The sequence below is a fragment of the Protopterus annectens genome, chromosome 10.part0 (genome assembly GCF_019279795.1).
Source record: "Protopterus annectens isolate FY-2018-M chromosome 10.part0, PAN1.0, whole genome shotgun sequence".
NCBI lineage: Eukaryota > Metazoa > Chordata > Ceratodontiformes > Protopteridae > Protopterus > Protopterus annectens.
In genome coordinates this window covers 1,275,284,331-1,275,298,887 of record NC_056744.1, presented here as the reverse complement: position 1 = coordinate 1,275,298,887, position 14,557 = coordinate 1,275,284,331, and the positions used below count along the sequence as shown (strand labels likewise).

General features: G+C 41.2%; 1 protein-coding gene across 1 annotated transcript in view; it reads left to right on the top strand.

Moving 5' to 3' along the window:
* Positions 1–14,557, top strand: part of SPATA6 (spermatogenesis associated 6) — a 1,891,174-nt gene that overhangs the window by 1,788,147 nt on the left and 88,470 nt on the right. The window contains exon 12 of the mRNA XM_044085978.1: positions 11,815–11,903. Coding sequence (XP_043941913.1) covers positions 11,815–11,903 — 89 coding nt within the window. The remainder of the gene's footprint in view (positions 1–11,814; positions 11,904–14,557) is intronic.

The window sequence follows — 14,557 nt, the reverse complement described above, 5'->3', positions numbered from 1 at the left end:
TATTCTCATGCCTCATGAGTGGTCTCTCAATCCGTCAGTAGCGGACAAAATTTTCCGCAGATGGGGTCAACCTTGCTGCGACCTTTTCGCAACCCCTCTCAACAGCAAGTGCGAAGACTTCTTCACCCCCCCCTGGCCATTCCCTCAGAGACGCTCTAGTTCACGATTGGCCCCGGGGTCTTCTGTATGCATTCCCACCTTTTCCCTTAATTCCCAAACTAATTCAGAAAGCAACCGCATTGGGATCCAGGATGATCCTCATTGCCCTTTACTGGCCTTGACAAATTTGGTTCCCATTCCTGCATCATCACCTGCTGGAGCAGCCTTGGAATCTGGACCCAGTGCCAGACCTCTTGGTCCATCAGTCGGGCAGGCTGCACCAATCCCTTCAGTCTCTCAACCTCACAGCTTGATTGCTCCACTTCCAACCTTAGCCAGGCTTCCACATATTTCTCAGCCAGTGCGTGAAATCATCCTTTCTTCGCACAAATCTACTACCAGGAATACTTATGCTAGTAAGTGGAAACGTTTCTCTTTCTGGGCGGAGGCTAGAAATATAGATCCCTTTATAGCCCCTGTCCATCACGTTCTAGATTTTTTGGCAGAACTTTTTCGAGCAGGTTCCTCATCTGCCACCATTAGGGTCCAGTTGGCTGCTATCGCTAATTTCCACGCTGGCCTGTCAGAAACCAGCATCATGTCCCACAAACTTTGTAAAGCCTTTCTTAAAGGGACTATTTAACTTAGACCCCCGGTTAAAGATCCCCCGCCTCCGTGGGATTTAAACCTGATATTAACTTCCTTGATTCTACCTCCTTTTGAACCTGCGGCCTCCTGTTCCTTAAAATTACTCTCCTGGAAGACGACTCTCTTAGTACCATCACCTCAGCTAGAAGAGTGTCGGAGCTTCAAGCCCTCTGTATTCATCCTCCTTATCTTGTTTTCCACAAGGATAGAGTTTCACTCAGGACTAATCCTTCCTTTCTACCCAAAATACCTTCTGAGACAAACCTGAATCAGGCTATTGATCTTCCTGTCTTTTTTCCTAATTATTCGAACAGAGTTGAACAAAAGTTGCACCAATTGGACGTTCACAGGCAATTACGTTTTTATTTGGATAGGACTAAACAAACAAGAAAATTGGACCAACTCTTCCTATCCTATGCTGAGGGCAAGCAGGGCCGGCCAGTTTCTAAAGTAACCTTATCCAGGTGGTTGGCTTCCATTATTACTTTTATTTATCAACTCAGACATAAGGAACTCCCCACAAAACCAAAAGCTCATTCCACCAGAGCATTAGCTACATCGGTAGCTTTTTCATTTCACATTATAAGTTGGATATGGCCTCCAGGAGTCGAGCTGATTTTGGTTCCACTGTGCTTTCAAGAGTCTGTTCCGATGAGCCACCCAGGACTAAGGTGCTAGGGGCGCTGTCCCATCCAGCAAGAATGAAGACGAGATAGACAACTTAACATTAAGAAGTTATGTACCTGCCATAACGTTCCATGTTAGTTGTCTTCTTCTCACCTTCTTTCTTGCGTCCCACCCTCCATCCCCCTAGCCTGGACAGACCGAGAAGTATCCCTTTTGAGGTCTTCTTCCTCTAGTTGACCTTTTTCTAGGTTACACCCTCTTCTGCCTTTAGTACTGTGGGTAATCCTTGTAGTTTGGACAGGTGTCTCCAAAAAAATTGTTTTTCTATGGTGTTAGCTCTGCCAAACGAGATCTGGGTATCTGATGCCTAGCATTGTGGGATATGGGGAGGCCTCGAGCCGGTAAATAGCTCTCGAGCTTTAGTAGAAGGCCGAGTCAGAGCCGAGGATCATCTCCGAACCCATCTAGCAAGAAAGAAGGCGAGAAGAAGACAACTAACATGGAACGTTATGTTAGGTACATAACTTCTTATTCTGTGCCTTCCACACTTTCAGAGTGGAAAATGAACTTGTGAGAACCAAAGGAGGAGGAGTATCTATCTTCATCAGAGATAAATACACCTCTAGACTGGTCAGACAGGAAAACTCCACGGAGTTACTCCAAGTTCAACTAACTGTGGGTAAGACCCCCTTCAAGTCATCATTAGCTATAGACCACTTTCAGTGAACCAAGATACCCACGCGGTTTATTTGGATCTACTTGAGACAATCAGATTACAACCAAACACTCTAGTCATGGGCGATTTTAACTATCCCTCCATTGACTGGGAAAGTTATACAAGTACCAACATGCTCACACAAAGGTTCCTGGACTTTGTTAATACTAATGACCTGGAACAAATAGTATACAACCCCACAAAGGGCTCAAATATTCTCGATCTGGTCCTCACCAATATTGGTGACCGGTGCACCAAAACAAGTATAGGACCCTCACTGGTTAAATCTGATCACAAATCAGTAATATTTGAAGTAGCTATAACTTCTGAACCCCTTTTACATGAAATCAGGCTAAAAAAATCACAAAAGCTAATTATACTATGCTAAGGGATGGCATAAATAATTTCCAAGCTCCTGTTCCCACCCATGGCATTGACAACTATACTAAGGTATATACAAATGCCCTGTACACACACTTATACAAATGTATTGACACAGCTGTAACTGATAGAAACAAAACAAGATCCTCAAGAAAAAACAAGCCTCCCTGGTGGACATCTAGCATTAATAAGTAATATAACAGGAGGAAGAAGTTGTTGTCTAAGAATAAAAAAAGAGACGTCCCAGCAGCAGAAGAGCACCCTCCTCTGCTCAAACAAACAAATAAGACAACTTGTAAAATCCTCTAAAAGCTACTTTGAAAAAAATTAGCAACCATAGCTAAGGATAACCATAAGGTAGTCTTCAGCCTTATCCGTAACCTAAAAGGAAGGACACAAACTTGTGGTGAACTAGCTGTGGATGGTAAAACACACAATGATCCTGTGAAAATAGCTAACTTATTAGCTGACAGGTGTGGTGAAAATTTCACCCCCCCCCCCCGTCCCCTCCAAATATTCCACAAAGCATTCCCACTACATCAACACCACCTTGCATCTCCAAAGAGCAAGTTATTAATGCTCTTTCCAAGGCCATAAACACAGCCTTTATGGGACTGGATGGCATCCCACATTGCACTCTGAATGATTTAAAACATGAGTTAGCAACTCCTTCAGGTACTGTCTTCAACCACAGCCTGAGTACTGGTTTTCTCCCTGCTGAATGGAAAACAGCAACAGTCATCCTACTTCATAAAGAAGCTACAGCAACAGACCCTGGGAACTACAGACCCATAAGCTTAACCAGCCATACCTGTAAGGCCATGGAACGAGTCATTATGGACCTTATAAATAAGAATATAGTTGATTGCCAAACCCTTGATCCAGCACAGTTTTGTTTTGTCAAAGACAGGTCTTGTCTGTTAAACCCGGTGGACTTCTTCGAAAATGTCACCAGAGCCATAGACAAAGTCAAATCTGTGCATACAACCTACCTTGACTTAGCCAAGGCCTTCGGCACAATGCCACATGGGCATCATTGATAAACTCTCCCACTTGAATGTCAAGCCTTATGCCGTCAGTTAGTTGTTAACTGGCTCACTGACAGATCACACTCAGTCAGAGTTAGGGAATTTACCTCAACCAGCAGACCAGTCACCTTTGGGGTTCCACAGGGATGAGTGCTGGGCCCCGTATTGTTTGGAATGTACTTCTCAGAAGTTCAGGCCTAAAAAAAGGAGATGTGGGTGACTAAGTTTGCTGATGACTGCAAATTAGATGCAATCACTGAATCCCCAAACCATGTCAGTATATTTCACGAGGGACTTACACAAACCAATGATTGGTGCCAAAGCCATGGACTCAAACTCAGTGCAAAAAAGTACATTATTATCCCCTTTGGTAAAAACAATATCCATGTACACTATCATATAAATAGTAATACCCTAAGTGACAACTTAGTAGTAAGAGACTTGAGAACACAGGATGACTGTAGCCTAAACTTTGACCACCATGTGTCTATCTACTGTGGTAAGGATGGTATTCTATGTCGCACACCTCATTAGCAAATGCATTGCCTCACGAGTGAAAGAGGTCATAACATCCTTGTACTTGACCTTCAATGGGCCCTTAATTGAGTACAGTGCTCCCTTTGGTGTGCACCTTAGCAGGCACCTGCAGCAACTTGAGAGACCTCAGAGAGTTCTAACCAAGAAAATTCAGGGTCTCCAGCAGATGTCATATATTGACAGACTGAAGTCACTGTACTCAGTTACATACAGACTGCTTAAAGGAGACTTGTGCCTGGCCTACAGAGCAGTCTCGGATACAAACCTAATGGAAATGCTGCACATCTGCAAGCCAAATGGGACAAGGGTCACCCTCTCCAGGGACGTCAACCTGGCCTGCAACATAAATAGGACCTGCTGGAGAGACAGATATGTCTCTCAGAGGTTGCCACTCCTCTGGAATAGGCTACCAGTTCATCTCAGACAAAGCCCTTCTATGATCCTGTTTAAGTGTAGCCTGGATGACTGGATGGAAAACTGTAAACTCCTGCCTGGGATTCCACCTATGACCCTCCCAGATATAGGCAGTCATTGCTAACTAAGTTCTCGAGTTTAGGCAAGATCCTTTACATTGGGTGTCTTTAGTGTTATATTGGGCACACACAGCTAGGCTTTTAAAGACCTTTGAGTCAGTTGCCCAGTAACCAGCTGTGATTCTCATGATACCTCTGGCAAGACTCCACATGAGAAAGATGCAATGGTATCTGATGTCTCATTGGTCCCAGCACTAACATCCTTTGTTTTTTCAAATCCCAGTACTGGGGTTTATCAGAAGAGAAATCACTCAGTAGAGACAGCAAATATCCCTAAATCTGGGTCTGTTCTTCTCCCTCCCCATGCTAATGCAGTCAGTCACCAGAAACACCTTGGACTTTGCTTGGGGGGCAGTGTCAGAATGGATAAAAGTGTAAAGTACGGCCCAACAAGGACAGGTCCCAGCATATAAATATAGAATACTTTCCCTGATCAAGACACTCAACTCTTTAATCATTTTTGGTCCATGAGACCTCTTCAAGTCATTACAATCCCACAGTAATGCAATAATAATAATATGATTTAATAATAATAATGTAATATTTAATATACTATACTTTAATATAATATAGTATAACAGTAGTAGTATACAGCCACAGGCAAGGAGGAACCAGAGCCATGTTAGACTGGGATATATTTTCACAGCACAATTTCACTTTATAGGCATCCTACATTCCATCACAGCAAAGCTGTGTGGCAGGCAAGCTGAGCAGGAAAAGAGCAGACCCTCATGAATGGAAACTAGGTCATGGGGCCTTCCGAGCTTTGATCCATTTGTGGGGAGTTCCTCGATTAGACCTATTTGTCGCCTGTCTGAACAATCAGCTGGCAGGATTCTGCTCCAGGACTCCATGCAGGAAGGCCTGGATGACCAATGCTTTTTCTTTTCTTGGATAGAAATGTTCCTGTGTGCTTTACCACCCTTTCCACTGACACTGAATATTAAGAAGAATCCCCCAAGATCACTGAAGTGAGTCCCCTCGAGCCCATGCAACAGTGTTTCTCCTTTTTTTGGAAAAAGCCAGGGGCAATTACCATAAGATTCCTCACAAAATGGATCTACTCACACAAGATCAGGGGTGTCTGATACACCCTGATCCCAGTCAACTTCATTTGACTGCCTGGATGCTAGGGTCTTAATTCCTTTTGAGCACTTGTTTCCTGAGGAAGTGCAGCAGGTACTAATTAAGGCAAGAAAGCATGCAGCTAAAAATCAAAATGGAAACGGTTTTCTAGTTGATGCCAACAAGATAACCAGCACCCATTCAAGGCTACCTGTTCTATAATTTTACAACGTTTTTGTAAGTTACTATCCTATGGCCTTTTTACACCTCCATGTAGATTCATTTATCAGCCATTTCAGTATGCCTGCCCATGGACCCTCCATTTTCAGTGTATTCTGATGTTATGAAATGTTTTGTATAAGAGGCCTCCAAGAAAACTGGTGGCCTGTTCTTGGGATCTTAATTTTGTGTTATAGAAGCTAACAATTGCTCCATTTGAACCAGCTAACCTGGATGACTTGAGGTTCTTTACATGAAAAACAGTTTTACTGATTGTTCTGACCTCGGCAAGAAGGGTATCTTAGTTGCAAGCTCCTATGATAAGTCAACCCATTCTCATTTTCCATAGAGACAAAGTTTGTTTGAGAACTAATCCTTCTTTTATGCTTAAAAGAGTATCCAAGTTTACTTTAAACTAAACTACTCATTTCCCAATTTTCTTTCCTGAACCTAAAAATGAGGGAGAAAGAATACTCCATACCTTCAGACAACTCGGGCACTATCTTGACAGAAGTAAATCTTTCTAATCTTCAAACCAGTTGTTCATTTTTTGTGGAAAAGGGCAGCCTGTGTCAAGAAAGACTATTTCCAAATGGTTGTCTAAGGGTACTACGTTTTGTTATACTTGCCACAACAAAACTATTCAAGCAGGGTTAAGACTTACTCTGACAGAGCATTGGCTTCATCTATGGCTTTTTAGAAGGGTTGTATTCTAGAAACAGCAACTTGTTCCTCTGTACATATGTGTACAATGCATTACAAGCAGAATTCCTTCTCTAGATCCAGATCAGACTTTTCTGGGATCTGTCTTCTTCCACCTCCCAACTGTAGTAAGCTAAGGTAATACCTGTATAGCTAAGGCTACTGCAGTAGTGATCAATGTGATAAACATAGTGCAGTAGCCGCTCTCTCCTTCCACCCCTCTTGTTTTTTGATGTGTTGTTTATGTCAGGGTGTGGGATATTTAGTGTGATGACAGTCTCACCTTTATTCTCACTTGTGGGTCGGATCCAGTCCATCGTATCCATCTTGGCCTTTTTCAAAAGCTCGAGGCCTTCAGCAAAGCTCGTGGGCATTCTACTTTACCCATAATGCAGTTCCCCAAATCCCTCAGATCTCATTTGCCCCTCAGTGAAAGACATGGTCCTGTCATGAAGCTCTGGGCTACGTACAAGTTTATTTACATATTTCTAGTAATTTTTGTCTAATTTTCTGTAATTTGTAGTTTATTTCCTTACCCGCTTTTACGTCCGTTTGAGTTAGAGGACGTTCCTCCTGGCTGTGAGTGTTGTTCCCTCTTCTTAGCTTTCCCCCTCCCCACATCTTTTTTAGTTAGAGAACATTTGTTTACCTGTCTGAGTGTTCTTTCTCCCCCTTTTCAACGTCCATGTAATTTAGAGGATGTTCTTTAGCTTCCAATTTAAAAAAAAAAAAAAAAAGAAGAAACCTTCTTCCTAATTTTCCTAAAACCTTTCAATGTCTGTTTTATTTAAAGGGTGTTCTTTTGTGTGCTTGCATTGTTATCTTTCATTTATTTTTTTCAAACGTCTCAAAAACAGGAAGGGAAACCTTTGGGGTTTAAGAAATGTGAACAATACGGAAAAAAAGATGCCTCTAACTGATACACGCACTTTGTGTGTTTATTACTTGGGCCCTTACATTTACAAGAGTCATGTTCCATTTGTTATTGTTTTAACCAGAGGGCTCTTATAGGTTCATAGGTAGGTACTAGGCTATCAGCCCAATGGCCTGTGCAAGTCTAGCCAGCAAGGTTCCATAGCTTACGTCACCCAAGAAAGTTATTTTCCTGTGCTACTGTCCAACAGAGACACAGAAGTGATCCCCAGGGTGTATTTCTTATTTCCCATCCACTCAGCAAGATTTTTCTTGAAGAGTGCTAATGAAGAACTTTGCTTGACATAGATGGGTAGCTTGTTCCAGAGTATAGGAAGTCTCTCGGACAGGAATCTATCCCTCCAGCGTGTCCTGTTTATTGTGGTGACAAGGTTTAGCTCCCTAGAGCATGTAGCTCGGAGGGATTGGGATTTCTTTAGGTGTAGCATGTCCAACAGCTCTGGGTTTGACATAGCTTTATATGTTAGGCAGAGATCACCTCGGAGTAGGCGATATGCTACGGGGTAAAGTTGGAGTTTTTTGAGGCGGTCAGTGTAGGGCATTTGTTTGAGGCCAGTAATCCTCTTTGTGAGGTACTTCTGTGGCCCTTCCAGCTGCTGCAGATGTCTTGTGAGGTACATTCCAAAAGGGGTGTTGTACTCTGTAATGGGTCTTATGAGTGATGAGTAGAGGGGAACAATGACCTCTTTTTTTCTGGATGAGAACCCTTATATGATGAGGTGTGCCACGTAGAAGGACTTCCTGACTACTGTGGCGATGTGGCTATCAAAGGAGAGACTACTGTCCACTTGGATCCCAAGGTCTCTTATCACGCATTCGGTGTTAAGTAGATTGCTGCCTATGTGGTAGTTCATGGGTACAGAGTTTTTACCAAAGGGGATGACACTGCACTTTTTGGCATTGAGCTTGAGGCCATGGCTCTGACACCAGGCATCTGTCTCAGTGAGGCCCTTCTGTAGGATGTCCACATCATTTGGGGACTTGACTATGGCTCCTAGTTTGCAGTCATCTGCGAACTTCGTTAGCCAGAGGCCTTCTGTGTTAGCCTGTACTACAGAGAAGTAGATACCAAACAGAAGAGGTGCCAAGACGGAACCCTGTGGTACTCCACTTGTCACTGCTTTGAGGTCAGTGTGGGTTCTGTCAGTGAGCGAGTTGGAGCGTAAAACAAACTTATCTTGAAAGGCTTGCTTAAAACTTCTTTTTCTGAGGCTGTATCTCCAGAGTCCTCTAAATCTTCTAAGTCAGATAAGTCTGACAGAACACAAAAGCAACCTTGCTTGACTCCAGAATCTTCTTTGAAGGCAAAACAAAAAGTACTGAAACTATCTGCTCCTACAAACTCTTTCCAGCAGCCAGTAAGTATTGGATCCAAGAGGTCTTTGGAGCAAGTTGAACCTTTTTAGCTTTTAGGGTTGCAAGCATCTCAAGACTCCCTCCCTCTGGGAAATATAGCATTTCAGATAACATGTCTATGGTCTGGTACATAAGCAAGGAGGAAACCAGATCTTACCCCCTTTGTTGGGAAGCCCTGAGGGTCTGGCAGTGGGCTTACATCTTCCAACCACTTTCTGATAGCAACACACATTCTGGGGAGGTCCAACCTAATAGCAGACAAATTGAGCAGAGCCATGCTATGGCCTCATGAGTGATCTGTCAATCAAAAAGTTGCAGAAGAGATTTTCCAAAAATGGAGCCAGCCTTGCTGCGAACCTTTTTTGCTTCACCCACCAATGCCAAATGCAGCAACGACTTTGCCCTGATCCCTCCTCCGGGGGAGTCCCCAAGGGATGTACTTGCTCACGATTGACCCCTGGGGTTTCTTTATTTCTTTCTTCCAATTCCTCTAATTCTCAAACTTTACAGGAAGCAAGTTTGTTGAAGATGACAATAATCCTAATTGCCCCCTATTTGCCTTGAAAAATTTGGTTCCCCTTCCTTCAGTCTCATGTTCAGGACGAATCATGGATTCTGGACCCCATTCCAGACCTTCTGACTCACCCATCATGAAAGGTTTATCCCAATCTAATCAATCTGAAAATGACAGCTTGGCTGCTCCAGTTCCCCTGATAGCCAGGTTACCTTCCCTTTCCTCTCCTGTAAGACACATTTTGGTCTCTTCACATAAGTTAAAAACACGAAAACTGTACAAAGGAAAGTGGAAGAAGTTTATTTCATGGGCTAATTCTAATCAGATTGATCCCTTTACCTCTCACATTCATTTTATATTAGACTTTTTGGCTAAGCTTTTTAATGAAGGTGCTACTACAGTCACTATTATAGTTCACTTGGCAGCAATTTGAAATTTTCATATAGGAGAAAATGGCTACAGAATCATGTCAAACAGGCTTTGTAAAGCCTTCTTGAAAGGCACTACACTTCTAAGACCTCCGTACAAAGATCCATCTCCACCTTGGGATCTAAACTTTGTATTCTCACATATTATCTATCCTCCATTTGAACCTTCTGCTTCTTGTGATTTAAAGTGTCTTTCTTGGAAGACACTCCTCTTAGTAGCTATTACCTCAGCGAGGAGTTTCAGAATTAAAAGCTTTATCTGTCAAAAGCACCATATCTGCTTTTTCATAAAGACAGACTTTCTTTACGCATCAGCCCCTCCTTCCTGCCCAAAGTTGTATCTGAAAATAACCTCAATTAGTCTATTGAGTTACCGGTATTCTTCCCAAATTTTCAGAATAAAGGAGAATACACATTGCATCTATTGGACTTTCATAGACAGCTGCGTTTTTACCTACATAGAACTGCAGAGTTAAGACAATCAGACCAACTATTTGTTTCTAATTCTAACTCTAAGAAAGGCTTACCAGTATGTAAGATTACCGTATCCAAATGGCTTTCTGAATGCATTTTGTTTATTTACAATTCTAGAGACAAAACTCTGCCTGCATTTGTCTAAGCTCATTCCACTGCCCTAGGGCGATAGCTGCTTCTGCAGCTTTCCAAGCTAGGCTGTTTCTGGACAATATCTGCGCTGCCGGTACATGGACAAGCCCTCATACCTTATTTACTCATTACAAAGTAGATTTGGCCTCCAGGAGTAGAGCATCCTTTGGTTCTATGGTCTTAAGGAATAATCTCCCATGAGCCACCCAAGAATCAGGTAGCATGAGACACGGTCCCACAAGTGGGAATAAAGGTGAGATTGACAACATCACATAAAGAAGTTATGTACTTACCATAACATTCCATGTGTGTTGTCCATCTCTGACTTTATTCTCACAACCCATCCATCTACACCCTGCCTATGCTCCTGGGAGACCTGATAGTAGTAATTGGATACCATTGGACTCTATAGCCTCAGAAGCCACTTGTTACTTTTAGACTATAAATAGTTTTACCTTTAATTTTACTGATGTTTTTGTATCACGGGCAAACAAGATCTGAGGGATTTGAGGAACTGCATTATGGGTAAGATAGAATGCCCATGAGCTTTGCTGAAGACCTCAAGCTTTTCAAAAAGGCTGAGATGGATCCAATGGATTGGATCTGACCCACAAGTGGCAATAAAGGTGGAAATGGACAACACACATGCAACATTATGGTAAGTACATAACTTCTTTTTTTTATTGTACCAAGCATTGTCCTTTCAGGGCTCTGCCTCCCTCTCTCTGTTAGCAAGATAGCACTGAAGAGCTTGGCACCCAATTCTGTCATTTTAATCAGCTCCACTCAAGCTTTTTGACTATTTGGGTGTATGGAAGGTGCCGTGAAGCTTTGGAAGTTGGCCAGCTGTTATTCTTTGTGGGATATAACCCGTATAGCTAAGGTTACTGCAGCACTGATCATTCAGTCATCTACTGTTATGATAAGTTTATTTACACAAATGTACTTTTCTTCTGGAAGCAATAATTAAACCATAAGAAGAGGGGCACCTTGCAGGGTCAGAAAAGAGGGAAAATACATAGTAGGCGACTGAGTACTAACCCTAACTCCAGGATGGTAATAGGTAAAGGACAGAGGAGTGAAGGAAGGGAATTATTACTGCAACAATGAACATATTCAAACACCTACAATTTTGTTAAGTTCTTCATATTGTTTACTGTTAAATTTGTGCTCTTGTTTTTTTAATCCTATCAGGTGGTCCATAGTTCCCACTAGGTGTCACCCACACTGCAAGCCTGAGCCATCATAACTGGAGCACTGTAACAAAAGTAATTTAAAGTTGCATCTGTTTGTATGCTACTAGAGTGGGAGAGAAAGAGATGCTCACAGCTTTTCTGTATATTGAGCGTTGTTGTTTTATGATCATAACCGGGTTTGCTGCAGATATTTTTGCTGTATTATTTATATATATATTTTTTTCCAGGAAACTGACAACTCAGAAAAAGAACATGGTGCATGTAATAGAAAAGCCTCCTGTGAAGACTCTCTTTGTGACAGTGAACTGCAGGACAGGTATTTGTACTAGAATTAATTCTTTACATCTGTGAGACATAAGTTTAATGATGGCTACAGATACATTAACAGGTCTGTTCAGTATGAATCTTGTTTTATTACTGTAACAGAGTTGCATTTTATTTATTTTATTTGCTTATTAATATGTACAGTGCCTGGACTCAAGCAGTTAAATAAACTTGAACTTGAAATGCACCTGGTGTGGTTTCGGCAGATAAAACAAGTTAATTTTATATCTGCGCCAATACTTCTTTCCTGTCTCTATGCATCATTTGGTAATGTCTTGCATTCAAACCAGCACTATGAACTTGGCCAACCACTCCAGAATGTTGATCACTCATAGAAAATGGAATCAAAGGAATGTCAACAAAAAAAGTGCATCTCACAATAACAGCAAACAGTGGAAGCCACAAACTGTTAACAAAAATCAAATATATACCAGTTTCTACTCAAAAAAAAAAACTCATTAACTGCAATACATCCCCAAAACCACTAAACACAAACAAACCTTTGGCCAAAAACAAAAAAAAAAAACAATAAAGCACCATCATCATCATATTCATTCAGGAAAAATAAGACCATTAAAACCAATTTGAAATTAGTACCATTTGACAACCTACAAGACACCCATATACATACAGACATATAGTAAACTCTCAGTTAACTGGCACCCATGAAGATTGGTAGATCTCTGGTTGCTTGAGAGTTACTATTAAAAATTGGCCTGACTAATACTGTGCCCTATACCATTTGTTTGGTTTGACTTGTTCTCAGGTTGGGGAGAGAGGGAGTTTATTCCTATCTTCATTTCTAAATCTCTAGAAACATAAGGCATGTTTCTGCAGGGGGGGGGGGCAGAAAGTGCAACACATGTAAATTGTACTGTATTTCTTTGATTTATTTATTTATTTTTTGCTGGTTGCTTGAGAGTGCCAGTTGCTGGAGTTCCGGTTAACTGAGAGTTTTACTGTACATATATATGCATACACACACACACACACACACACACACACACACACACACACACACACACACACATTTGATTTATCCAATATATCAAAAAATAGATCAGATCAGCTGTCTCCTTTTGCTACCAACTAAGTAAAGTGAAATTAATGGTGTGTGAGTGCAGAGGTTAAGATTACATCTTGGATCCTGACAGAGTGGGCTCATGTAGCTTCCCAGGATCAAGAGGATAGTCTGGTAAGATAGGACTGAGTAGCCAAGGACCACATTGCCTGCCCTGGGAGAGGGAGAGGATGTGGTACCACAAGGATGATCCATGTTGGAGTGCAGAGATGTAAGATATTTTTTAAACAGCAGGTTCTTAATACTTTTCCAAAAGAAGAAACCAAAAAACACACATCAACCAGATAAATCAAAACGATCACTTCACGTGTTTGGAAAAATGTTCATATAAAGAATAAAATGTCAAGAAGTCTTTGCATAGTTAGTCTTAACAGAATGTTTCCAGTGATGAAATGAGCTCTTACCTTTTCTATCCGTTTCCAGAATAAGTAAAAATTCACAACAGAAGATACCACATGCAAAACATAGAGGAGTTTGAAACTATCTCCTGTCATAAACAAGTTTTAGTGTGTTCCAAGATATGGATGGCAAGAAATTTCCCTCAAGGACAGAGTGAAGTGAAGCTTGATAGCCATGTTGAGAACATGTGAGTTATGACTGTAAATAGCTGAACATAATTATGTGTAGTGCATGGAGCAGAAAAAATATGTAAGAACAAGAAGTGTTTCATATCTTTGAAAGCCATAAAAATATAGTGCTGCCATACAGATGGCTGCTGTAGAAGTCGTATTATAATCTTTATAGGATTATACTTGCATCTTTCAAAGTTAATAATACATTCACAGCATAGAACAGATTGTACAGTGGGGTTCTTGAAGGCTGCCATTTAGCAGTAACTTTATTTGTGTTTGGCATTGATCATGTGTTAGATTTGATTTCTTTTAGGATGTATGGACAACTTGCACATTGTCTCACTGAGATGCCTTTAAAACTGTTAGACATGTATATCATTTTTTAAAACTGTGAAAATACTTCTGATACTTCACTGTGCTGGCTAACATTGGCCTCTGTTATACTCTATGCAAGACTAGAGGTTAACAGCACTGAATCTTTGTTAAGCACTTTTCTTGTGTCAGAAAAATGTTTAACAAAGTTGCCTTTTTCCTAGTTTTGGAGTGTAATGGTAATTATGCAGTACAACAATAGTATATTTTGGCAGTTTCTCCAAAGGAATGTTGCAAAGTTGAATTAGTAACATGGGAGGGTTGGGAGGGGTGGCCTAATGGCTAAGGTGTTTGCCTTATAAACACAAGGTGCAGGGTTTGAGTCTCCCAAGGGATAATTGGCTAGGCTTAAAATGGCTCACAAGGATAGCTAGCATAGTACTAATCTATGAACATTCATTTAATATGAACTTTATAGTCATTAACTCATCTAGTCTAACAAAACCAAAATGCTGTGATGACATGAGGAACGAAACAACAACCAAACTTCTTTAGCGTGTACTTTATTTTCACTGCTTTTGTCTTACGACTTATTCAGAACTAAAAACAGCACTTAAAAACTTCCATACTTATGTATACATACTCATTAACACTTCATTTAATCACACCATTAACCAATTT